Source organism: Lissotriton helveticus, chromosome 4_1, assembly GCF_964261635.1.
Source record: "Lissotriton helveticus chromosome 4_1, aLisHel1.1, whole genome shotgun sequence".
NCBI lineage: Eukaryota > Metazoa > Chordata > Amphibia > Caudata > Salamandridae > Lissotriton > Lissotriton helveticus.
In genome coordinates this window covers 842,070,705-842,096,295 of record NC_136063.1, presented here as the reverse complement: position 1 = coordinate 842,096,295, position 25,591 = coordinate 842,070,705, and the positions used below count along the sequence as shown (strand labels likewise).

Sequence of the window (25,591 nt, the reverse complement as noted above, 5' to 3'; positions counted from 1 at the left end):
AGAGACGCGCTGCTTTCTCCTGCCGAGAAATCCAGCCCCGGCGTTTCTGGGTAGCCCTCGCAGGCAGCCTGGAATATCGAGACCAGAGAGAGAGATACCATTCCTCATTCATCCTAACTTCCAGGTACAGAACTGAATAACCCCTCACAGAGAATTCTTTAGTTATTCACTTGGCAAAAACAAACTTAACTTAAACTGTAACTTTCTATTCCCGCCCACGTATTAGACTTAGGTCAGGTACACGGGGTAGGCGTATCTAGAAACACCAGTTGAGTACGTTTAGTCAAATGTATATATGTGTATGTAATATATTTTATTCATTTTAAAACATCTTATGGCTTAGAAACCATTTCAATGTTTTTACAGTATTATTTTATACTATTGCTTATAATGTATGCACTTTACTTAGCTATAAGTATTGCAATAATATCGATCCATTTCTCTTGTATGAGAAAAGAGACTGATCAATAAATAACACCTTTTTATTGAACACGCCCGTCTCTTCCTTTTCTCTACAATCTGATGAGACTAAGAATGCACGTACTGACTGAGTAAAATAATTTGCCTTTTGTTCACACGACTCTCGAGATATACTCTTGATTAGGGGAGAGCAAAGTTGTCATGTTCTATGGTTGTCAGAAACTAAATCCCTTCTTGTCTAATCAGGGAAGTTAATTCCTCCTTGAACATTCGAGAAAGTTTCTAGTGAACTCTGAGCTAAGCTGGCAAACCCAAAACTTTAAGTCTAGTATCGACAGTAGTAGACCTAGTTAACGTCTGGTCTAGGCCTTTACTGCTGTAGGTATTATTCCAATGCGCAGAGCCTATTGGGATGATAGGAACTACACTACAATAGTTTCCAGAGTCAAGAGGTCATGCAATCAACAATGCATAGGCTTGGAGGGTGTACGTATAAGGAATGTCAAGACTAAATGAAGGTCCCACTGGGACTTCACAAACTATTCAGGAGGAAACAAATGTGTCAAATCTTTAATAAATTGAATCATAACTGGAGATTTAACCAAGGACAGCTAATCCAGCAAGCGTAAAAATGGCAACAGAGCCACCAAATAACTTCTTCCAGTGCCCAAAGTGAGGCTTTGCCTGGCTAAAGAAAAACCAAACCGAACATCTAACAGCTTAGTTTGTGAGTAGCCACTATTTCAGGCATCGCACCTGGCAAAAAACTTCTCCGAGACTTGCTGACTTGGGCCTAGTCGTTCTTTATCTTCCTAACCCGGAGCAGAAGAGGTAGTGGGAGAAAGCTGTACAGGAGTACCGTGTTCCAATCCAGCCAGTATGCAGCTCCTAATGACTCTTGTGGAAATGCCAATGCACGAAACCATTGGCAGCTTATGGTGGCAAATAGATTTACCTAGGGCTCTCCCCAACTGAATATGCCCTGTGCCACCTCGAAATGCAGCTGCCACCTGTGATATTCCAGACAATGTCTGCTCAACTCATCCACTCCAGCATAACGGGATTCTGGCACGTGGTTGGCAGCTAGAAAAAAGGCCTGTTTCTCCAGACAGAAAGTCTCCTGGCAAAGGACCCCAGCCCACCTTGCATCTAGCAGCACCACTAGATGGTTGGCGTTGTCAATGAGAACCTGCATCGCCATCCCTTTGATGACTGGCAGGAAAGCCTTCAAGGCTAAATGAATAACTGGAAGCTCTGTTCCAGATGTGACGCAGTGCTGACTTTCCGCTGGAGACTAGAGAAACCGTTGATCTCCATCTCCCCTAGATGAACCCAGCAGCAAAGCAGCCTTCTCCAATGTGAGCTCCGAGTGATACTGCCACATAACATACTGGGATCGGTCAGCCACCACTGCAGCTCTTCGGCCTTTTCCTTTGAGACCTTGATAGAGTCACAGATGCAGCTGTGACACTGGGACCTCAGATTCCAAGTCCATTTGAAGGACCTGCATGTGCCATCTGACATTGCTGACAAGGTGGAGGTATGGGCCCAGTAACGGGTTCCAAGGGGACAAATGGCATCAGTGGAGTACCCACCAACGGTAACACAACTGGAGGCCCCTGCTCCTCTTTCGGCCAAAGGTAGACCACAGGGAGTTTAAAGCAGACAAAAAAAACTTTGCAGCATGGCCTCCTTAAAAGTTTGTCTGCTGTAGGGGTCAGCTCTGGCCCAGGGCACTTGGGACATGTCAGGACTGAGGCATTTGTTACATGGCCGGCACCCTTAAAGAAGTGTGTCACAGACCTTGAAGCCCTGGCAACCTGTCTTTGGAAGCAAATGGATGGGATGGAGGACAGTCCTGCTTCACTTTCTTGTGCTTGGACTTTAACTTACCTGAAGATTGAGCAGAAAGTGGAATGGTTGCAGTAACAGGCTTGTGAGTGGGACTAGGACAGAGACCTAGCCTGCTGCTTGGAACAGGACCCGTAGGAACACCACAGCTACTATGTATGCTCAGCAATGTATAGCTTCATCCCTTGTCGCGAATCACCTTCAGGTGCATTGGCCACATGACTTGTGGTCATGACCGAAGCACAGACATACGAGTACAGAGAAGATTGGTTCATGACCAACATCTACTTGCACAGTTTCGGCATTGCTTGAAGCCAGTCATTTTCAGACGGCACATAGTTCCCTAGCACAGTTTTGCTGGGGAATTTAGAAACAATTAGCAGGCCGACAAAGTTTAGAGCAGAGCTTTGGATCCCATAGGAAGTCGCAGAATGAAACAAAGGGTGGCTCTTATATGCAGCACTGCTCCATCACTTTGTGTGCAATATGGAGCCAGGGCAGAGAAGCACAGTGCTTCTATCCGGCTAGTGGTAATCCTGCTGAAGACATTTCTCTGCAAATAGTGAGACTCTACAGTTAGTGGTAGCCATTAGAGCTCAGATTCTTTTTGCCAACAGTTTGTTGAATCTTATCTTGAATAAAAAACAGTGTCTGAGGTCTGTAAGTCACCATTCAAAATGTATTCATTCTCATAGCATGAAGTCTTCTGGGGCCACCAGTCACTGTGGTGAAGACTGGAATACCGAAGCAACCATCAGCATTTAAACAATTCTCTGCCTGTTCCACAAAGAATGTAACTCCTTAACCGCAACACAAATTCCGCCGCGGTGCAGGAGTTCTATTGAGTGGGCGGGGCCGCGCCAGCCAACGGACGTGAGCAGCACTACCGAGGTACTGCTTGCGATGGACGTAAAACACATGATAAACCCATAAAGGGACTTTTTTTTAACTAGGAAAAAAGTAGACAAGAAATATCTTCGGATAAGCAACATTTATTATTCCCTCTTGAGGTAAGTGTTGCTGTAACCTTGCACATGGGTTACAGCATTCAGCCCACATGAATTTAATGAGGATCCCATGTTGGTGAAGCTAAACAGCAGGTCAAAACTTGCAGCCTACCGTAATTTGTAACTTCTAAATACAAACTGATATTTTATAAAGATCAAAACCAAAAGGAATGGTGGGAGGAAGGAAAGGCACAGGAAGAACTAACACTGGGAAAACCAGATTTTGTGTGTCAAACTATAGGCTGTGGCAATATTTTGCCGACTGCACATATGTGCCAATACACATATTCATGCTGTCAAGGAATTGGCCCTGACAATTAATTGCCGACTGCACACATGTGCAAAGGCACATGCATAGATAGCAATATTGAAATGGATTGTGTATTAAACATAGTCATTCCAAAACAGAGGCAGATATGCATGCCTGCATCATGGCCCATGTCATGAGGCTCCTGTGCGCGACATGTTTTTAATTTACCGTTCTAACATGATGGAAAGCCATGTTAGAATGGCAAATTAAAATGTGCAAAAATAACAAAATTGCGCAATAAGCTCGAAAATGGGTGCCAGCGGCCCGCCAGCACTTAGCACCCTCAGGCAGGGTAAAAAAAAAACAATAATACATTCAACGTACAACAAGAGCAGGCCGTATTGAGGGGAAGGTAAGGAGGAGCAGAATGTAGAGATTGTGGAGAGAGGAATCTGGAAAACAGGCAGAGAGCTAAGAAACACAAGCCCTCCAACGGAATTCTTAAAGTAAAATAAAACAATGGGAAAAGCCAACAGATGGTACGATGGAATACAATCTGCATGCACTTTTTAAACATTCATTTTTAATAACCTTAAAACCTCGCTCTGAACTGATTTGATCCCGAGCACACACGACAACAGTAAAGGCCACCACATTGTCAGTTAACATTTATTAACAGGGGTTTTAGTTCATGTGATCTTTCAGCAGGGACACGTGTATGAAATCAAACGACATTCTACAAAGCATTTCTGGAAACATGCAATTGTCACTTAAAAAATAGGCTTAAAAATCCCCAACGTCAGTCTTGGTCTCAGTCTTTTTACACACAGAAAAGTCCATCTGTCACAGACAGAAAACTGGAAAGCAAATCGTTGACATTCAGCAGCACACCACAGCTTTCTTTGCAGTGTCCTGCACACAACAGTAGTAATAACAAAAATGCTTTTTAGGAAAACATTAAGATAGATGCAACTCATTTTGGATCGCTTGAAAACTTGCAAAGAGGATTTTCAGTCTGCTCGAACTTAAGTATGGTTTATCATCATAACTGCTTTACGAATGCAAATACCAAATAGATACCTACAAAAGCAAAAACACGAAAAACAGGATTATAATAATACAGTGACTTCAAGATACTGGCAAAGTAAAATCCGAATGCTAGCAATGCCTAAATTAACACACACTTTGTTAACTTGCCCATATTACTAAACAACGTCCTTTCTGATAAACATTCCTGGGAGAACAAAAAGGAACTGCTAAACTAATGCTTATAAAACATTAAAATAACTATGTCGTTAAAACTGGGAAAAATATGCATATGGTAGTTTTCGTGCTGCAAACCCAAAATGCATTACATCCATAAAAGGATTGTAGGCTGGGAATAAGTTCGACTTGGTACATACTACTTGGAAACAATAATAAAATACCTCTACTCTCAAACTTGGATAGCCATATATGATTTAGTCGGCTGTACTCCGGAGGCAGAGGCGTGCAGGGGATGGAAAGGAAGGACAGAGTCGTTTCAAAGAAAGAGTTAGGAGTTGGACATTTTAAGTCAAACTCAATTTTCATGGAGGGTTTTAAGAATATTGTGGAGGGTGTTTGAGACAGCATGCAATCCTGTAAAAAGAATTAACATTATTTGCACATGTGGCAATCTCCCTGTAGGCCAAAAGAACACAGCTCGCACACACCACCTCGGCACATATTACATAAATAGAATTTGTTTCCCCACAGAATCCGATGGAAGGAAAACACTAAATAAAATGATGTACTGTAACTGTTTGTGCTAGAGATGGGCCTCCTGTTTCCCTCGGATGATCTGGGAGAGATGAAGGCGAAGGGTCTGTTTAGTGGCTGTTTGTAAAGCAATGCTTCTCGGTCAGGTAGCACTGGGGCTGTATGGAAGACTGCAGTGTACAAGTGGGATGCGATAGTGTGCTACTTTGGTGCATGACTAGGGTAGAGTCACACGCGTCCATGACACCATGCACTTCTGTGTAAATTGAAGGCGATAGTGGTCTGGAGATGTATATGATATAAGGCAGTGTGCTCATTATTTGCGATGGCAAAGGAATGTGTGCGTAGTTTGTATATGAAAAGTAGTGAACTGCTTTTGTGATATAAAAGGAATATGAACTACAAGTGTATATGAATGGGAGGGTTGTCCTCCATGAGCTAAACCAGAGAACTAAGTACTGCATTATGCAAATGGTAGCATGCTGCGCAGGAGTCAGGTGGGTGCTGGTCTATCGAAGGGAACAGGGTACTGCATGTGTACAAAAGGATTCTACTGCATTTGTTTAAAAATGGAACATTGTAATTCATGTGTACAAGCTGTATAGATCTATTGGAGTCCAAGCATGCTTGTCTCCATGTAAGAAATAATTGTACAGAAAGTGCACATGGAAGTCATTAGTATGCTACATGACCCAAGGAGGATATGTGCTTCACTGATGTGCGGGAGGGGACACCGTGTGCTACAAATATACTTTAGGGGCAGAAGTGATTTGCTTGTGTAGAAGTACTAAGCTACATGAGTATACTGAAAAAAATGAAGTGCTGACTGTACTTTAGAGGATGTTATGTACAGGATGTGTTCCTGCCCCTCCCCCCAAGGAGGCATTACAATGCGGGCATGAAAGGCCAGATTATGCAACAAGGTTATCTACATTGTACAGCAAAAAAATGCAAATTATACAGCACATGCGCCAAATGTGGTAAATCCATAGATATCCAGTAAATGCCTTTAGCTACAGAGTTTTATAACTTTATGGACCATCAACACTGCCGAGTGTATAAGAACAATTTATTTAAAAAAATAATAACGAAATATTCCAATTCCAATCAGTGCCCATTATGAGCTGCACTTTGAAGAATACAACTTTTTCAAGCTTGCTGTTAAAAATAACTATATATCGAGAAACACGGTCCTATATTGCTAGCTTTGATTTCTAGAGATATTTACAAACCACTTAGCCATCGGCATCGTGGTTTAAGTAGTCACCAGAGGCCAATGATGGCAATATTGGACCATATTACAGTTACCCATTATATGAATGGCCACTGGGTAGTTTTAGTTAGGCCAGCGTTTCCATAATGTAGGAAGCTGGCTCTGTATATACTATACCAAAGTGAGGTATAGTGTGCACAAAGTCCATTGGAACTCCAAAGGTAGGCAAAGGTAAAGTTAGATAGCACCTCACTCTCGATTTGTGGTAGTGTGGTTGAGTAAGGCAGTATCAGAGGACAATGTTAAGCATTTGTTGTACACACTCAGTCAGCAAATGAATTCACACACTCAACGATTGAACTTCAGACCAATTGTTTTTGTATGAAAATATTCTTTTAGTTATTTTATTTTCAAGAACCAAGCAAGCCTGGCACAGGTGAGCATTAAATACTTTACAGTAGTAATGCAGTTTGTAAACCGTTTGAATTGTAATTGTATATTCACTTTGTTTTGACTTACATGATGGTTACAGAGAAATGCAATACTTGGTAAATACAGTACATAGACATGAATGAACTTTTCAGTAAAATACAAGGTAAGCTACTTTTTCCGATTGCTTTTCTTACTCAGACTAGTATACCTGGATACTACTATGGGACATTTCCTGTAAACAGGTAAGTAAAATTGTTTTGGTTAAATAGTACAATTTTAAAGAATTTCTTTAGGTTTTCAAACTCCACACTTAGAAACTTTTTCAAGAAAAACAGTCAATGTTATCCTATGGAGGAAACCAGTGTTGTCGGTTTTCGGATAAGTATTCGGTAGTGCAAGTTGAGGTTCTGAGGGTATACTCAGGGGACCCCCGGGAGTCAAGGATGCACTGTTGTTACACCCTCAGCGGCATTAGGGTGGCCGGGTGCAGAGAGCTGAGGCCGAATGTTATCCAAAGGGGGATAGGAGTCCTCCAGTTGGTGGCTGTTAACTAGCAGACCACAAGGTTGTGGGAGCCAAGCTCCTGGCGTTAGGCTCAGGGAAAAAGGGGATCCTGTTTAGCACAAAAAGTACACCCGCAGCGTCAGCGGCAGCTGGGTGCAGGGTGCTATTTTGGCTTTGGGTGCCGTTTTCAATGGGGATTTCAGATTTGGTTTTCAGCTGCAGGCTCGAACCAGGAAGACTTCCGGGAGGATCGAATAGCTGGACAGGTAAGTTGGAGGGCTCGGGACATAGGTGTACCTCGGGTTCTATTCTCTAGTGCGCAGGGCGTCTGGATGCAGGAGTGTCTTGAGGTCGGATTTCACCTTACCCGGCCACTCGCATTTTGGGGGGGAGGGGGGTCTCCGTGCAGGGGCTGCAGGTGACGTCAGAGAGTCCTGGAGGGGTCATCCCACAGTGGACACGGACTCCGGTGCGCTGGGGGACCTCGCTGGGACCGGTGGGCCACACAAACTCAGGCCGTAAGCAACAGGTGCAGTGGTGGTTCCAGGCGTCTGGTTTTCTTTATCCTCAGCAGGCTCTGAGTCTTTCTTTGGTGTTTCTTCTGAACAGAGCTGCTGTTCACAGAAGGTCCAGTCTTTGTTTAAGGCAGTCATCCTCCCAGGGGGTTCTGGAGTTCGCTGGCTGCAGGAGAAGACTATTTTTCACGCAGGATCTCTGGAAACTGCAGCCCGGCCGGTAGGGCTGGGGCAAAGTCAGTTGTTCTCTGCAGTCTCCTCTACTGCGTGTCTTCTTTCATCAATTTTATTCTTAGGTTGCGGGAATCTGCTTTCTTGGTTCAGGGCTGCCCCCTAAATACTGTATTTAGGAGGCGTTTTAGGAGTCTCAAGTTCAGTAGCCAATGGGCTACTGACCTTGGGGTGACTTCACTCTTGGTGTGCTCACCCCATGTGGGGGAGGACGCACAATCCCAAATCAAGATTGGGGAGTGCCTACCATCTGCAAGAAGACAGGCACTGAAGAGTGGGCTTCACCTCGCCTCCCCCATGTTAGGGGTGGAATTGGCAGAGGTGGGCACACCTTCTGGGCTGGCTCGTTCTTCCTGCCTGTCTTCCCACCGAAAAGGAGGGGAGGCAGGAAGGGGACCTGCTCCTGATAGCAGGAGAGGCTGAGGGTCGCATTACAAAGGCAGCCAGGCCTTTGAAGCTTCCCTGCCACAGATGGCTCTTCCTAGCCTAGGAGAGGTGTGAACACCTCCGCCTTGGAAAGGTCTATGTTTCTGGACTCAGGGAGAGAAGGCTCCCACCCTAGGGGTCCAGAAACATGTCTCCTGGTGGCAGAAAGTATGGAGAAGGGAACCAACAATGGACAACATGACCACCCTCAAGCTCGCCACCCGGAAACACCACCAACTGATCCGCGCCACCAAGAAAAATGCATACAAGGACCGGCTGGACAACAACGCACACAACTGCAAGGAACTCTTCAACATCGTGAAAGAGCTCTCCAACCCCAACGCCGGTAACAACGACATCACCCCATCGCAAGACCTCTGCAACTCCCTCGCCTCCTACTTCCACAACAAGATCGCGGACATACACAACAGCTTCAGCATCCAACCGACGCACGCCACAACCGCAGCAAAGCCACCCACCACCACCCTCCGCGCCTGGACTCCGATCAGCACCGAAGACACCATCCGCACAATGAACTCCGTCCACTCCGGATCTCCGACCGACCCCTGCCCTCACCACGTCTTCAACAAAGCCGACGTTGTCATCGCACCCCACCTGCGGGACATTATCAACACCTCCCTCGACACTGCCACCTTCCCTGAGAGCTGGAAGCACGCCGAACTCAGCGCTCTACTCAAGAAACCTACAGCGGACCCCACCGAACTCAAGAATTACCGTCCCATCTCGCTCCTCCCGTTCCCGGCCAAAGTCATCGAAAAGAGCGTCAACAAACAGCTGGCCGCCTTCCTCGAGACGAATGGATCCCTCGACCCCTCACAGTCTGGCTTCCGAGCCAACCACAGCACCGAGACCGCCCTCATCGCTGCCACCGATGACATCCGAGCCCTGATGGACAACGGAGAAACAGCGGCCCTCATCCTCCTGGACCTCTCCGCGGCATTCGACACTGTCTGCCACCGCACCCTAGTACAGCGCCTCAGCAACATCGGAATCCAGGAGAAGGCACTGGAATGGATCACCTCCTTCCTCGACGGAAGAACACAGAGAGTCCGCCTACCACCGTACAAGTCAGAGGCCACCGAAGTCATCTGCGGCGTCCCTCAAGGATCCTCGCTGAGCCCCACCCTCTTCAACGTCTACATGAGCCCCCTCGCGGCCATCGCACGCCAACACAACCTCAACATAATCTCCTACGCCGACGACACCCAGCTGATCCTCTCCCTGACCAACGACCCCGCCGCCGCCAGAGCCAACCTGCACGAAGGGATGAAAGATGTAGCCGAGTGGATGACGACCAGCCGCCTGAAACTGAACTCAGACAAGACGGAGGTCCTCATCCTGGGCTCCTCGCCCTCCGCCTGGGACGACTCCTGGTGGCCCCCCGCCCTGGGCACCGCACCCAAACCGACGGACCACGCACGCAACCTGGGCTTCATCCTGGACTCCTCCCTCTCCATGACCAGACAAGTCAACGCCGTCTCCTCGTCATGCTTCAACATCCTGCGCATGCTACGGAAGATCTTCTGGTGGATCCCCACCGAGACCAGGAAGACTGTCACCCAGGCCCTCGTCACCAGCCGACTGGACTACGGCAACGCCCTCTACGCCGGAACCACCACCAAGCTCCAGAAGAGACTCCAGCGGATCCAGAACGCCGCAGCCAGACTCATCCTCGACATCCCACGAAACAGCCACATCTCCGGACATCTGAGAGACCTGCACTGGCTCCCCGTCAACAAAAGAATCACCTTCCGTCTCCTCACCCACGCACACAAAGCCCTACACGATCAAGGCCCGAGCTACCTCAACAACCGAATCAACTTCTACGCTCCCATGCGCCACCTCAGATCGACCAGCCACGCCCTCGCCGCCGTCCCCCGCATCCGAAGAGCGACAACAGGAGGAAGGTCCTTCTCCTACCTGGCCGCCAAGACCTGGTACTCCCTCCCGACCGACCTGCGCCTGACCCAAGACCACCTCTCCTTCAGGAAGAAGCTCAAGACCTGGCTGTTCGAGCAGTAACGGCACCCCCCCCCCCCAGCGCCTTGAGACCCTACGGGTGAGTAGTGCGCTCTATAAATGTCTTGATTGAGGCTGGTGTGTACCAGTCAGGGAATCCCACCAGTGGCTGGTCGTTTTTTAGGGGGCATCTCAAAGGCCCTCTGTGTGCATTTTTCATTGAATCCCACACTGGCATCAGTGTGGGTTTAATGTGCTGAGAAGTTTGATACCAAACTTTTCAGTTTTCAGTGTGGCCATTATGGTGCTGTGGAGATCGTAATAACAAGCTCCCAGCATCACATACTCTTAATGGCAGCACTGCACTTGCAATGTCTAAGAATGGGCATAGACACTGTAGGGGTACGGGCTCATGCACCTGTACCCTCACCAATGGCATAGGGCTCCAAGCTAGAGGGGTGACTGATCTATGCCAGGTCAGTGGGTTGTAGGCATGGCACACAGGGATATGTGCCATGTCGACTCTTCACTGTGTTCTGCACCAAAACACATAGCCTGCAAAGAGTGGCACAATAAGTGCTGTAGCCCTTAGAGGTCTTCCCTGGTCACAGTGCCCTGGGTACCTGTGGTACCATTTACCAGTGGCTGACCTGTGGCCAGAGATGCCAATTGGGTTGGTTTTGCTGGAGTGCCTCTTCTCCTCTTCTTGGGGCCACAAAGGCGCTCCAGGGGAAGGTGAATACCAAAAGATAATATGTAGAGAGTTATAATATCTCATCTGGGTCATCTACGCCCAGCTCCCGGAAAGACGGGGAGGCGCGGGGTAGAGTCATTTATGGACTCCTTAACCGGCGAACCTGAGGAGCCATGAGAGACGGAGTCTCCACACAGCAAAGTCAGAGTGTGCCGCAACGCCAACCGCCTGCACATACCTTGGCCATTATAGAAATGGGGTAACCCAATTTGGTCGTGGACCTGGGTAATTGTAATAACAAAAACAATGGTCCAAACCTAATGATCATGGATCAACTTAATACATCCTTATAATCAACCTTTTACCAATGTTATGAGCCTTCAAAACATTTAGCTCTATGGATTCAATCCGTAGTTCATCTAGAAAAGGAAAAGATGCAACAACCGGACAAGAAACATTTGGATGATCAGACGGAGTTTAATGATTCACTCCATCAAAATTTTTTATTTTTATACATTTTTACTCATATATTTTTCGGTACGAGGAAGCAGGGTGCTTTAAAGAGCGTGCAAAGAAGGAAAGTGTGGTGATTAAGAAAGAGTTGAAGAGTTGATAAAAACTTGTGACACAGAAGTGTAATGGAAACAATTTAAAAATAGTTCTGAGGGAGCTGGTTTTAAGATTCCAGCCCTATGGGCAAAAGGCCACTCCTTGTTATGTTACTGTTTTTCTACATTTATACAGTCCATAGTAACCTGGTCCCTATCCGGTTATAGGGTAGCACGAGTGTCGATTGTATCGTGGATTATTTTTCTCGTGGTGAATGACCGCTGAAGAGGAGGGGGATTGGGTCTTATTCCGCCACTTCTGCATGTAATACAACTTAACTTCAAAGCGTCCGCTGTGAAATGGAAGGCGCCGTCGGGATCCGGATCCCGACGGCGCCTTCCATTTCACTTCTGTGTCACAAGTTTTTATCAACTCTTCACCTCTTTCTTAATCACCACACTTTGCTTCTTTGCACGCTTCATTTTGATGGAGTGAATCATTAAACTCCGTCTGATCATCCAAATGTTTCTTGTCAGGTTGTTGCATCTTTTCCATTTCTAGATGAACTACGGATTGAATCCATAGAGCTAAATGTTTTGAAGGCTCTTAACATTGGTAAAAGGTTGAATATAAGGATGCATTAAGTTGATCCATGATCATTAGGTTTGGACCATTGTTTTTGTTATTGCACTTACCTTGGGGCGTCTACGGGAAAGGCTCGGGCTCGCTAAAAGAATGAACGATAAGGAGACTCAGGTCGATGAGAAGTCTCCAAGGACCGCATCAGCCGTGCCGCCAGGAGTTTCATCCGACAATCCTTGAGCACCTTCGGCTTTAGCTTCCAATAGGAGTTGCAATCCTCAGAGTCGTGGTGTTCTTCCAAACACCCTATAGAAATGGAATGAGGGTCCATAGAAGACATCTGTCGTGTACAAGAACCACAAGGCTTAAAGTCTGAAGACGTGCGAAGAAAAGGCACACTGTTCCAACCAACAAACAATGACTAAGTAGACTAGAAAACTGCCTTAGGAACCGCTTTTCCGGATCCGCGTAGCAGCACACAAAAGGAGAAACTGACGTCAGCGGGCTGAAGAAAACTTATATGTTCTCCACTAACGTCACAACCAGAGTAGCTGTCAATACTGAATTGTACGACGACACTTCCCTGCCTGCAGAGTTACTGCTGAAACATTTCCAGATCCAGACTGGCGCCCGGAGGGAATTCAAAAGTTAAGGAATCTGCGGTTGTATGTTTCCATCAGAAATAAGTATGTGTATTGTATTGTAATGTAAATTTATATAGCTCTTACTACCCCTGACGAGGCGTCGAAGCGCTTTTTTGGCGGGTAGCACGCTACTCCGGGACCCACAGAGGATTAGTGTTGAATTAGTATAGTGAAACATGCAAGTACATTTTAAGTGGTGGATAGGTTAATCAGTTATTTGGATTTGGAAAGCTAGCAGAAGGATAGAGTAGGACAAAGGTTTGTACTTATTTATCGCTCGCTTGTTGATGCATGCTATTCAGGGAGTCTATAGAGGATTAGTGGTGAATAAATATGGCGAAATATGAGGTAATTCCAGTGGTGGATATAAGTCTGTTACTTGGAGTGTGTGTGTTTGTATACATACACACACACACATGTATATATATATATATATATATATATATATATATATATATATATATATACATATATATATACATACACACATATATATATATATATATATATATATATACACACACACACACACACACACACATAGGTGTACATATATACACACACATTATCAATGCGCCCCCATTATTAACATACCTGTGAAATCGTTTTGTTCTTCTCCAAGTTATAACAACTTTAACTTAACATTTCTTATCAGGCAAAATGATAAGTATCACTCTCAGTAGAAAAGAACTAGTAATGGCAATCTTTTCCACTCTTTTTCTAGTTATACGGATGTAGTTAGCAAATCAGATTGTTCGCTTCATTTTTTCTTTTGTTCTGGTAGTGTCTGTGGGTGCATTGGCGACTCCCTTGCGACGCTCAGCGCACCACCACATGTAACTTTGCAACGGAGACACGAATCTATAAGGTAGTTCGTTAATGCATTTACCACTATACTACTAGCATTTTTCATTTACGTTTGACATTCTATTATAGCGTTAATTCAGGAAATGTGTATTTTCAGAATACGTACTATGTCTAAAACGCTCTCCTTTGTAGTTTCAAAATACAGTGTATTTAGAACCCTTCCCCCTACACGGTTTTACCTTAGTTGCCATAGCAAACTCCTTGGAACACTATTGTATGAGTAGGTCAAAAGTTCACACCACTTTTTATCAGCAGCATACTAGCTTCTAGTTAAACTGTAGTAGGTGCAGTTGACAGTTTGAAAATGTAAGCATATTTAAAATAGATTAACTTATTTTATTCCATCCAGAGCCAATCACAGATCTACTTACTTTACCTTTTAAACCACTACCTATTTTTAGCTATCAAGATATATACACATCCAAAAAGATACTGACTTTCATTTTGCCTTCCACTGTGTCCTACTGCTCCTTGCCTTCAAAATGGTTAGAGCGTGGATTGTGGGTCATAGCTGTGTCTTTCGAGCCAGTGAGTGTGCTAGAAAGAGTGGCATTGACAGGGACTGGGGTTTGCCTAATGTGGACATTACCTCGATTGGCTTCGGAGGGTTAAAGTGGCATCAATTGCTTCCTTTGGTTGAAAGCATTGCGGATTGCCAACATCCAGACATCTTAATTGTGCACTGTAGTGGCAATGACCTTGGCACACTTACTGGGGTAGGACTGGAAATACTAATGAAAGTTACCTTTGGTCAATTAATGACACTTTTCCCTCACACTGCTTCAGTGTACTCGAACATTTGCCAAAGCCATAAATGGAAGTGGTCAAACGTATTCTGTCCACATATAAACAGCCAGGAAACATGAAAATAAAACTGCTTCTGCATTCCACAGAGACCACAACATGGGCTCCACCCTCAACAATTTACTCTTTAAAAAGAACATATATAAAGTTAAGGAGTACATTTCTTAGAGAAAGGCAACAGGATATTCCTTAACAACTAGAAAGACTGCATCCTGTTTTACGTGTAGTTATCATCTACACACAAACACAAAGGCTCTTCTAAGAGCCAACCTTTTCCCAAACACTTGTTAATTTTCGTTTAAAATCAATTTTTTTTTTAAACGGGGGTGGGGGGGCAGTCGAGAATTTATCACATATTCGCAAAGCAAAAACACACTTAATGCACCACAGCACATTTAAGATTCATGAGTTAAGTCTTTCAGTCTGTCTGAGTAGGTGCATGAGTGGGACTTTAACTGGGTGTGTCTGAGTGAGTCTGTGAGTGGGTGCATTAGTATGAGTCTGTGTGCCAGTGTTTGTATGGGTTTGTGAGTGGGTACGTGTGTCTCTGAATGGGGCTATGAGTGGGTTCATGTGTCTGAATGGGTCTGTGAGCGTACCAGTGAGTGTCTGAAAGGGTCTGTGTGTGGTACTTGAGTGACTGGGTCTGCGAGTGGATGCATCCTTGAATGAATAGGTCAATGCGTTAGTGTCTAAGTGGATCTGTCAGTGGGTGCACGAGTGTGAGTGGGTCTGTGAATGGGTGCATCAGTGTCTGTGTGGATCTGTGAGTGGGTGCATGAGTGAGACGGTGCATTGGTCTCTGAGTGGGTGCAAGTGGGTCAGTGAGTGGGTCTATTAGAGCGTGTGTGTAACTGCATTTTTCCCCCCCAGAAAACTTTACAAATCCACCGCAACGCGAATTCACGATTGGAAAAAAAACAATGGATTGAGGCATTTTGATAGTCCTAGGGGTTCCTCAGACACCCATACAATGCACCCATGGGGTCTAGGTAACTTTACCCTGACTCCTATGATTTACAAGCTGTATTTTCACCCCCCAGGACTGTGTCCCAGTATGTAAAATGGCGGTCGCAACTTTCTACACAGGTTGCGGCCAGCCAATAACAGCACTGTTGCTGGCGCGTGGGTTCATGAAGCTCCACGGTGGAGTCACTAAGGGTCCACGTCCGTAGATAACCATATTTTTCATCTAACATCTCAAAAACTACTGAACGGATTTACACCACATATCAAAAAGTTAGCTTTCTGAACCAAGGTACGTTTCTGCCAAATTTGGCTTCACTAATTCCGTTCATCGGTTCGGGCTGTAGTTGTGTCTAAAATCTTTTTGGGAATTAACATGGGAAACACGCTTTTTTTTACCCCATTTTTTCCTCGAGCCCCACTTGACAGATCACCCCGAAACGTTCCATGCACAAGTAGAATCAGGCAGGCAAATTTTTGGGCGAAACTTTTGGGAAAATTCGTCAAATGGCACAAAAGATATAGGCAAGTCAAAAAACGTTTTTCCTATGTAAACTAGGTCCTAACTATAACTACCTACTGTAGACCTCCAGTAGGAGATGTATATATACACCATTCAAACCATGTGGATATACACACATACATATATACACACACACACACACATATATATATAGACATATATATACACATATATATACACACGCACACATACATATATATATTTTGATGCATTAAGCAAATAGAAAACTTACACAAGACCAAGAACTCTTTAAAGAAAAGAGAACATTCTGAATGTTACCCCACTAATAAGTTAAAATGTGTTTAGTTAAAGAGGAACATATTTAGCTAATTGAGATCAAAGGTAGGCATTCAAACTGTCAATTATTTAGAAGCCAGGAAATAACAGTAGAATTCTTTGTTCTTCTGGTTCTTAGGTGTGATTTCTAGGATACACTTCAGTTGCAATAGCAACATCTTGTGTTCAATTTCTTGTAGGTGTTCATGTGAAGCTCCAATGGGCTAGGTTGCCGGGGATCTGGAGAACTAGAGTGTTTAGACAAACTAAGTCATCCAACATCCTTCGGTTTTAAGCAATTTTCTACCACACCCTTGTAGTGCTATTGAGCCATCTACTTTCATGTAAATGTAGAGAAAGGGGGCTGAAATTATTCTGGTTCCCATGCTTGCCTGAATGTTTTCTGCGATCGAGCCCCTGGTTAATAGTTGCTGTTTAAATTTATGAATTCATTGTGAAACCAGAACGTGGGCTGTCAGCGAGAGGCTCAATGAATAGGATCTGCTTGTTGATGTGGCCCCTGACGATGCATGGTAGATGAAGTGGTGCAGCTCATAAACAAGAGCATAGTTACTGAGAAGTGGTGGGTCATCAGTGAGATTGTCATAAGCTTTTACTTCTATTTCTAATGTCATCACAGGCTCTTAGACTGAAGGCCAAAACAATTCAATCTATGGCAGATACAATGCGGTAAAAGCAGTGGCTCAGTTTAGTTGACTAAGCAAATCATTTACAAACATTACAAGTACAGTGGATTGAGTGACGTGAGCATGGTACAAGAAGAGTGACTGATTTCACAAGGCCCAATGAAGGTGCTATAGTAGAAGGATGTTCAACCAGCATTCCTAGTCAAGGTTCAAAATGAAACCATGGAGGTGATATGCATCACCAATGTTGGTTGATAATGGTAGAATGGACTACCACAAATCAGAGAATCATCTATGCCAGAAATGCTCCAGATGGAGCACACCTGAATTTGGATGTCTTTCATACATCTGTCAAGCACACAAATGAATTTATTCATTCAATTTACCTGAACAGAAAGCTGATGCTACATCATCAATGATACTTAAATATCCTAAACAATGATCTACTAGAGGCCAGAGGACCCTTCTTTTAATGGATCTTACAGTATCAGTATAGCTTGAAAGCCGTGTAGGTTTACAGTCTTCTGTTGGAATTAGAAGGATGATGCTTACTCATAGAAATCACATACTACAGTCTAGAGAGTCACACAAGAACACAAGTAAGGTCAGAGGACTCCAGACTGTAAAAGCTTTAACTTTAGATTAACTGGTCTATTTAGTGTGTATGTAATATAGAAGCCTGGGAACTGGCCTCTGAGACAAAGGCGACAGTGTAATGTAACAAAAACCGGTTTTAAATCTTAGATAATAAACCTAGGTCACTATTTATACTTTAACCATTCCTTCACTCATAGCTGACTGAAGAAAGGCAATCTTTAGAATGATCAAAAATCTGTTCAGCTGCTATAAACTGTCAACCCTACTCCATGAGGCACTGGCAAGCATCTATTTTAACCAGGTCTCCTCCCTTTATGGAAGCGCATACATTACTGCAGCCTGAAAGGGTTTGCATTTCCATCGTAAATCATTGAGTGTACACAGTAAAACCTTTAAATGAAAAATGTTCAGTAATCAAATAAATATTTTCATTAGTATTGTACACAATGCAATAGCTAACATCAGCCTATAAGCGGTGCTAAGATTAAACGAACGTTGAAGCAATTTTGGTCATGTATATCCATGAACAAGAACTTGAATATTTTGATAACCAGAGGTAAAGACAAACTTTAGAGTTTGTGACATTTCAGACCATAAGAAAGATAGGCCAAAATGCATCTTCATTCAATATTTTTTTCTAATGAAAAATTGCCATCATTTTTTTATTTACCTTCAGAAACCTCTCTTAACACCCACAATTGACATGCCTAAGCAATGTTTTCCTGTTTTTGAGTTTCCATTAAAGAGGCAATTGCCTCCAATGTTGCAGGTGATCTTGCTCTGTGACACTCCATTAGGTCTGCCTACAGTTCTTATACTGCCGCCTCCCCTGCAATCTCTTCCTTTCTGCAGTTCGGCAGGTCTCGTGCTCACTGTGCCACTGGATTCAAGCTAGCCTGGCTGATGAAGGGTAATAATAATAATAATAATAACGTAATTTTATAAAGCGCGCAGCTGCCCAGCAAAGGGGCGTCCCAGCGCTAGAGGCAAAAAGCAGAACAAAGGCAGCGGCACAGTCTAGGCAGGAAACAAGAGGTTTGTGATGGCCTTACGGAAGGGGAACAGACCATCCAAATGGCGGACATGGGCAGGGAGGTAATAACCTGAAACCAGTCCCAAGATGCTTGTTTCTGGTCCAGGGAGGACCTGGCTTGGTAGTTCGGTCTGGACTGTTCCCATGAGGCACAGAGTCAAGACTGATTTGCATATGGCTGGGTCTAAACTCGGGTGGCATGGTGAGCAAAGGAACAATGGATTTAACCCAGATATCTTGACTGGGGGTGAATGCACGATTCATTCAGCATTCCTTCCATCATTTGTTTGCGTAGCACTTATACTACAGCAGGCAGATAAACCATAAGAAAATTTAAAGTGGGTCACAACCTCCGCATTAAAAAAAGTATTTGTTGCGTAGTATGTGGTAAGTCAGCAAAATTTGCCAATTTCCACACATGCGTAACATTTCTGAATCATAGCATTATTTTCAATTCAAGTCACGTAGGATTGTCAAGAAGTAATGCATGGTTTGCTGCACCTCTCTTGAAAGGGCTGTGTTAATTACCCTAATTATGCCACACTGCTCAGGATCAGCAGAAACGTAAGGGCAATTACTGCCCATCTTCAAACCTGAAACCTAAACCAAACAATCTTCCAAGTGGCTAGGTTAGGATATTAAAAATATAATCAAAAAGGGGGACTATACTCCCTCCAACACTCAAAAGATGCAGTTCACAGCGGTATAACTGCCTCACAATTAAACCACATATTAATACAATGACTTTAGAATGAAAAAAACAATTGCTACTGTAGCTAACAGTCTACTTACTTGTAGCTTCCCATTCAGATTTACTCATTGTACCCTGTAAAAACAAAACAAACAAAAAGAAGAAGAGAATACATTTAATATAATCTAAACACAACTCAAGTGGTGCAATAGCAAACAATAACAAAAATCAAATTTCCAGTGTAACTTCAAGGCCTTGTCTCATACATGAGGTTTATCAGACGTAAAAGGACAGGAAGTTCCTAAATGTTCTGCCCTCCACCCGGTTCCCTAATTGTTAGCCTTTGAAGAAGCTAGGCACAGAAGGTTGGAGCAGTAGCGGCTGCTGCCTGACGGGGGTGGTGAGACTCGGGGGAGGGAAGGGGGAAGACTGGGTTAATTAACCGCCCCCCCCCCCCCCCAAAAAAAAAAAAAAAAACTTACCTTAAAACAGAAGGCCGGCTGCCGCCTCCCCTGTATACTCTTACTTCATTTCTGCTTTTCAGCCGGCAGCAGGAAGCACCTGGCACACAGGCTCCCCTGAAGCACTTAGCACACTGGCTCCCTTGAGTATTTCACAACGCTGGAATGCAGTGTTATGATTGGTTTGAGCACCGTGGATCGGAGCTCAGGCTGGAACAGGGAGCCTGAGCATGTTCCTGACCATGCTGTGTAATGCACCCGGGTAGGAACATGCAAAGTGTGCATGAACAGTTTGGTCAGCCCAAGAAGGCCAGTCAAATAGTTCACGGGCACTTTGGGAGTGCAAATCACTCCTCCCCTGCTCTGGCCAGCCTTGCCCCACCCCACACTGCACACAGGCCACTGACTGCATGCAATAGGAAAAATAAAATAACAATAACGATAGGTTGTCACTTTATTTTTTTTAATTTTTGTGCAGTTAGTCAACACTCCTCTGCCTTAGTGGAGGAGCTGCTACTGAGTTGGAGGTATAAAGGTGTCAATTGGGGCTGTGAAGGTGCCTTTTGTGTAGTAGCAATATTGGCTGAGTCAGGAATGAATCTGTAAATCATGGAAAATTGATGAGGTTCGTACACTTGCAAATGTGTTCAGGACCTTTCTATCTGTGTATCTGTTATGCTGGGAAGCAGACAAGTTGTGTAAAAAAGAAAGGGTTTTCACAAGACATACATTAGATTGCTATCTAGACAGACAATTACAATTAATGTAGAGGCAGAAAAAGCGGCTATGTGATAAAAGTAACGTGGATCAAAAGAGTGGCAGTGAAAAGTGCCTTTAAGCAAGTTACTGACATTGGCCTGCAAGTCAAGTCTCTCATCCTTTCCTCAACTATACCTAAAAACTTTAAACCATCATTGTATATCTCTTGGCCAGTAAGGAATAGGTTACTTACCCTGTAAGCATCGGTTTGTTGCACACAGTGCTGTACATTCACATGCCCTCATACTCCTACTATATAGTGTTGGGTTTGGACGTTGCACATTGTGTTTCCTTTCCAGTCATGAGGTCTCAATGACTCCTCGGGTCGCAGATGCACGTGGTCACCGAATCCATTGTTATATTGTTTTTTACCCAATGGGTGAGAGTACGTATGGAAGTGGGTGTGCAGAAATAGTGACCATGCAAGTAGAAAATACTAATGTTATAGTTTTAATGTACTAGCCACCAGCTTCTGGAGAGGAGGGTGGGCACATGTGAATTCACAGTACTACATGCAACAAAAGATGCTTGAAGGGTAACATTCTGTTCATGGCATGTGTGGTAGTAAATGCATATGCTCTGCATAGACTGTACAGCTGTACTCCCCTAACCAGTGGATAGCCAGTGGTTATTGCAGAGGTCTGAAACGAATTCCTGAGGGTAGCTTGACCAACTCTCGCCTGCTCTCTTGCTAGAATGTTCGCACAGTAGTGTTTTGTAAATGTGTTTAGAGTGGACCATGTGGCAGCTCTACAGAGTCTGCTATGTGTATATTCCCCAGGAAAGCCATAGTAGTGCCCTGTCGCAGGTCGAGTGCGACCTGGGGGCAGGAAGGCAGGACTCTTTTAGCTTTAGTACAGCAGGCCTGGATGCATTTAACAATCCACCTGGCAATGCCTGCCTCTGAAACGGTATATAACAATAAAGGGTACGGCTCATAAGCAGCAAGGCTGAGCACTAATAAACCAAAAACCGCAACCAATTGCCAATGCTGCTGCTGATTACAACACATTTACATACTGGAAACCAAACAATAATAACATACACTTACACTTATAAACAAACAATTGTTTGATTCCTACAATGGACCATTGGAGGAACCAAACAATGGTTTGTTTATAAGTGTATGTCCTACTTAAAAAGGATTTATTCAAATCAATTAGGTTCATTGAATGTAAAAAGTCTATAGTATTTTTTCTAACGAAAAAGAAAATTTCTTATGAATTATTATTGTTTGGTTTCCAGTATGTAAATGTATTATAGTTTATGAGTATGATTGTAGTATGAATGGAGAAGTGAGTGTGGTGAGAATTGTTGATTAATGTGTCAGAATTGTTGATGTGGTTTATTATGTAATTTATTGTATGTATTGACATAAAAAGATAAAGCTTTAGAGAAAAAATCAAATGAAAAATTAAAATAAAAGCGACTAATGAGCTTTAAGATGAAGTGATGTATTGTTCATTCAATCGTTTCTAATTATTTTTGTAATCAGCAGCAGCATTGGCAATTGGTTGTGGTTTTTGGTTTGAAACGGTATGGCATTTATGTGGCTGATAGAAAACTACAAAACAGTTGTGTTTTGCAAAAGGATTTGGTTCCAAGTAGTACAAAAGAGTACAGTTAACGTCAAGCGTGTGGCGTGTTCTTTCAGATACAGAGTCAGGTCCCAGAAAAAGACTGGGAGCTCAGAGCAAGGTGAAAAAGGAAGACAACCTATGGCAAAACTTAGGATTGGTTCCAAGAGCCACCTTGTCTTTGTGGACTTGGAAAAAAAAGTTCCTAAAGTGTGAGGTCCTGCAATTCAGTGATGTGATGGCTATGATGAAGGCAGACGTCCATAAAAGGAACTTCAGAGGACATGTATGCAGTTGCACGAAAGGGAGACTTGTCAGTCTAGTGATGATAACATTGAGGTTCCAGACAGGAGGCATCCTTGGTGGAGTTACTTGCTTAAGGAACTCCATAACCACTATCAGGGATTTTGAAGAGGGAAAAATTTTCCCGTAGTGCACATATGCAGCAATGGCAGCTTGGTGTACCCGGATTGATATGTAAGCGATCCCTGACCTTTAGGGGGTGAACAGATTTATATTGTTTGAGGTACAGTAGTGAAATAAATGCTTCCACTTAGCAGTGTAGCAAGTGCGTGTGGTGATCATACGGGCTTCAGTGAGCATTTCCATGCACTCCTGCAGCAACCAAAATAACCAAGTTCTAGGTCCTCAGGAGCCAAATTGCTAGGTTGAGCTGCCTAGGGTCTGGGTGCCTAAACTTGCCGTGGTCTTGAGGGAGAAGGTTCGGCCTGTTTGGGAGCTTCTCATGAGGGACAATGGACAGCTCGAGCAAGGGTGAGATGCATGGTTGCCTGGCCCATGTCGGATCATCCAGTATGAGGGTTAGGGAGGTTTCCCTCAATTTTCCGACCATGTAAATGTAGGTGTAGGTGTACTTATATAGCGCAAACCTGTCACCCAAAGGGCATCCTGGCGCTTGCTTAGGGAACCCGTCCTGGTATTCCCCTGTGAGAAACCCCGGCAGGGTGTCCACAAGGTGAAAGCCAGGCATCCCGCCGCGAGGGGCCGTAGTGGAGATTAAGCAAGCTATTGCCCAGAGTTGCAGAGTGTGACCCCGTGATTCGAGTAGGCACCGGAGCGAGAATTGTCGAGTCCGTGGAATTTTTGAGCCCGAGACCCGCCGAGGCGGGGAATCGAACCCTGGTCCACGGTCGATCTCAGCTTCCGGGTCTGCCGCCTCTAACCACTGAGCCACGCTTCTCCACACCATGTACGGAACCATGTACGGAATGAGTGGGAGAGGAGGAAAAGCGAAAACAAAGATCCTTGACTAGCTGATCCTTGGAACATTGCCCATGGACTGGGGATGTGAAAAACTGGTTGCAAAGTTTGGGAATTTTTTGTTTTCTGCTGGGCGAGTAAGTCTATGTTTGGGGTGCCCTACCTGTGAATGTATGGAAGCAGGACTTGTAGATGAAATTCCTAATCGAGGACTTGTTGCTGTATTCTGCTGAGCAGGTCTGCAATGTCATTGTCCACTCCCGGAGAGTACTATGCCAGGAGGTGACATCTGTTATGGATGGCTATAGGAAAGCGCCCCTTTTCCACACTGTCACCCAACACTTTTTGCCTGGTATTGGATGCAACTTTGACTGAGGTGCACTAGGTTCCTGCAGGTTGTTGGGACCTTGACCCCCTAGCACATCAAGTCCTAAAGGGTACCCCTGAAATACGATTGCAAGAACCTCTATGCAGTATATGTTTCTTTCTCCATAGGAGAGCACTAACGTGTAAAAAGGCATGTGTTACATTTTTACTTACCTGTGAAAATTGATATCTCAAAACGTACTTATCCAATTAAGAAGTTCTTGGTGCTAAAATATATATAAAAATACCAGTCATTTTTTTTAATTGGTCTTGAGTTTCTTCTCTAGTGCGTGTCTCATTTATTGAATATATGTGTGTAACAAATGCTTAAAAGTACCCTCGGATAAGCCTAAACTGCTCGCCCACATTACCACAAAAGAAAGCATTTGGGATTATTAATTTAAGCTCTGTAAGCTAATAAGGGTAGTAAGGAGTTTCTACATAGTGTACCCATTTTAGATAACTACATAAAAAGCAAGCTTCCTACAACAGCCCAACACCACATCTGTTGTGTAGGGCAGACAGGTGAGGTGAGTGTGTGCCTCCTTGTGTCTGAAGATAGACCATGGATCTCATGTCTGTACGAACCAGGACTTTTGCCTTGAATTTGTAGGAGATAAGCTTTGAGTGTAGGAGTAATGGCTATCAGCTCCATGTGGCTATTGTGAAAACCTGTCAGATGATGTGACCACAGATCTTGGACTGTCATGTCGTTGAAGTACGGCTGGCTGGGTAGAGAGGAGTTCAAGGTAATGCTCACCTGCAGAACTGGGTCTGCCCTGCAAAAGGTTTTTGCTGTTCCACTAATGGGGAGTGTGATTGTCCTTACCAACACCAGATCCTCCATATGACCATCCGCTTGTGACCACTGGCTTTAGAGGCTATCCTGAAACAGAAGCATATGAAGTCTGGGGTGGGGCACTATGGTAATGCATGAGGCCATCATGCCTAGAAACAGTATAACCATGTGAAATGGAAGCGGCCTGACTGGCTGGAAAAAAGGCAGAAGCAGTTGGAAAGCTTCGTCCAAAACGGAGTTAAGGACTGCCGCTAGAAAGGACTGAACTTGATGTGGCTCTAAATGGGATATTGTGACATTCATTGTAAACCTTAGGCTGTGTAAGAGGGAGACCGTAGCCTGGGTGTTGTCTAAGTATTTCTGTCTCCTTGCACTCTTGATCAGCCAGTCGTCTAGGTAGCAAAATACATTGATTTCCCCCCACAACCTTATGAAGTGTGCGGCTACTGCCGCTAGGCACTTGGTGAAGATCCTCGAGCTGTGGTGACTCCAAAGGATAGCACATTGAACTGGTAATGTTAACCACTTACAATTAAGTGAAAGTAGCACTGATGTGCTGGATGAATTGAGATGTGAAAGCAGTCGTTCTTCATGTCAAAGGTGGCCATGAAGTCGCCTTGCTGCAGCAGGGGTCTGACATCCTGTATTGGGATTATGTGGAAGCATTCTGACAGGATAGGTCTGTTGAGAGGGCTGCAGTTACGGACTGGCCTGAGGGATCAGTCCTTCTTACGAATGAGGACGTACAGGGAATAGACGCCTTTGCCCTGGTCAATGCATTAGTGCTGAGATGTGTACCTTCTGCTTCAATAGTGAAGCTGACTTCGACAGCTCGGCGCCGCCTGGAGTCCTCAGGCTCAAGGATCGAGGGCCATGGCCAAGTCTGTCCTCGGCTTCGAGGCCTTAAGTCGGTGTTGACCAGCTCTTTAAGGCAGTGGCACACCCATAGGTGGCAGCAGTTTTGGC

General features: G+C 44.5%; 1 protein-coding gene across 1 annotated transcript in view; it reads right to left on the bottom strand.

Moving 5' to 3' along the window:
• Window positions 1-4,181: 4,181 nt before the first annotated feature.
• RNMT (RNA guanine-7 methyltransferase) overlaps window positions 4,182-25,591 on the bottom strand; it is a 188,921-nt gene continuing 167,511 nt past the window's right edge. Inside the window, exons 10-11 of the mRNA XM_078687503.1 lie at window positions 19,544-19,577; window positions 4,182-4,608 (exon numbers count right to left, since the gene is read on the bottom strand). Coding sequence (XP_078543629.1) covers window positions 4,571-4,608; window positions 19,544-19,577 — 72 coding nt within the window. The 3' untranslated portion in view covers window positions 4,182-4,570. The remainder of the gene's footprint in view (window positions 4,609-19,543; window positions 19,578-25,591) is intronic.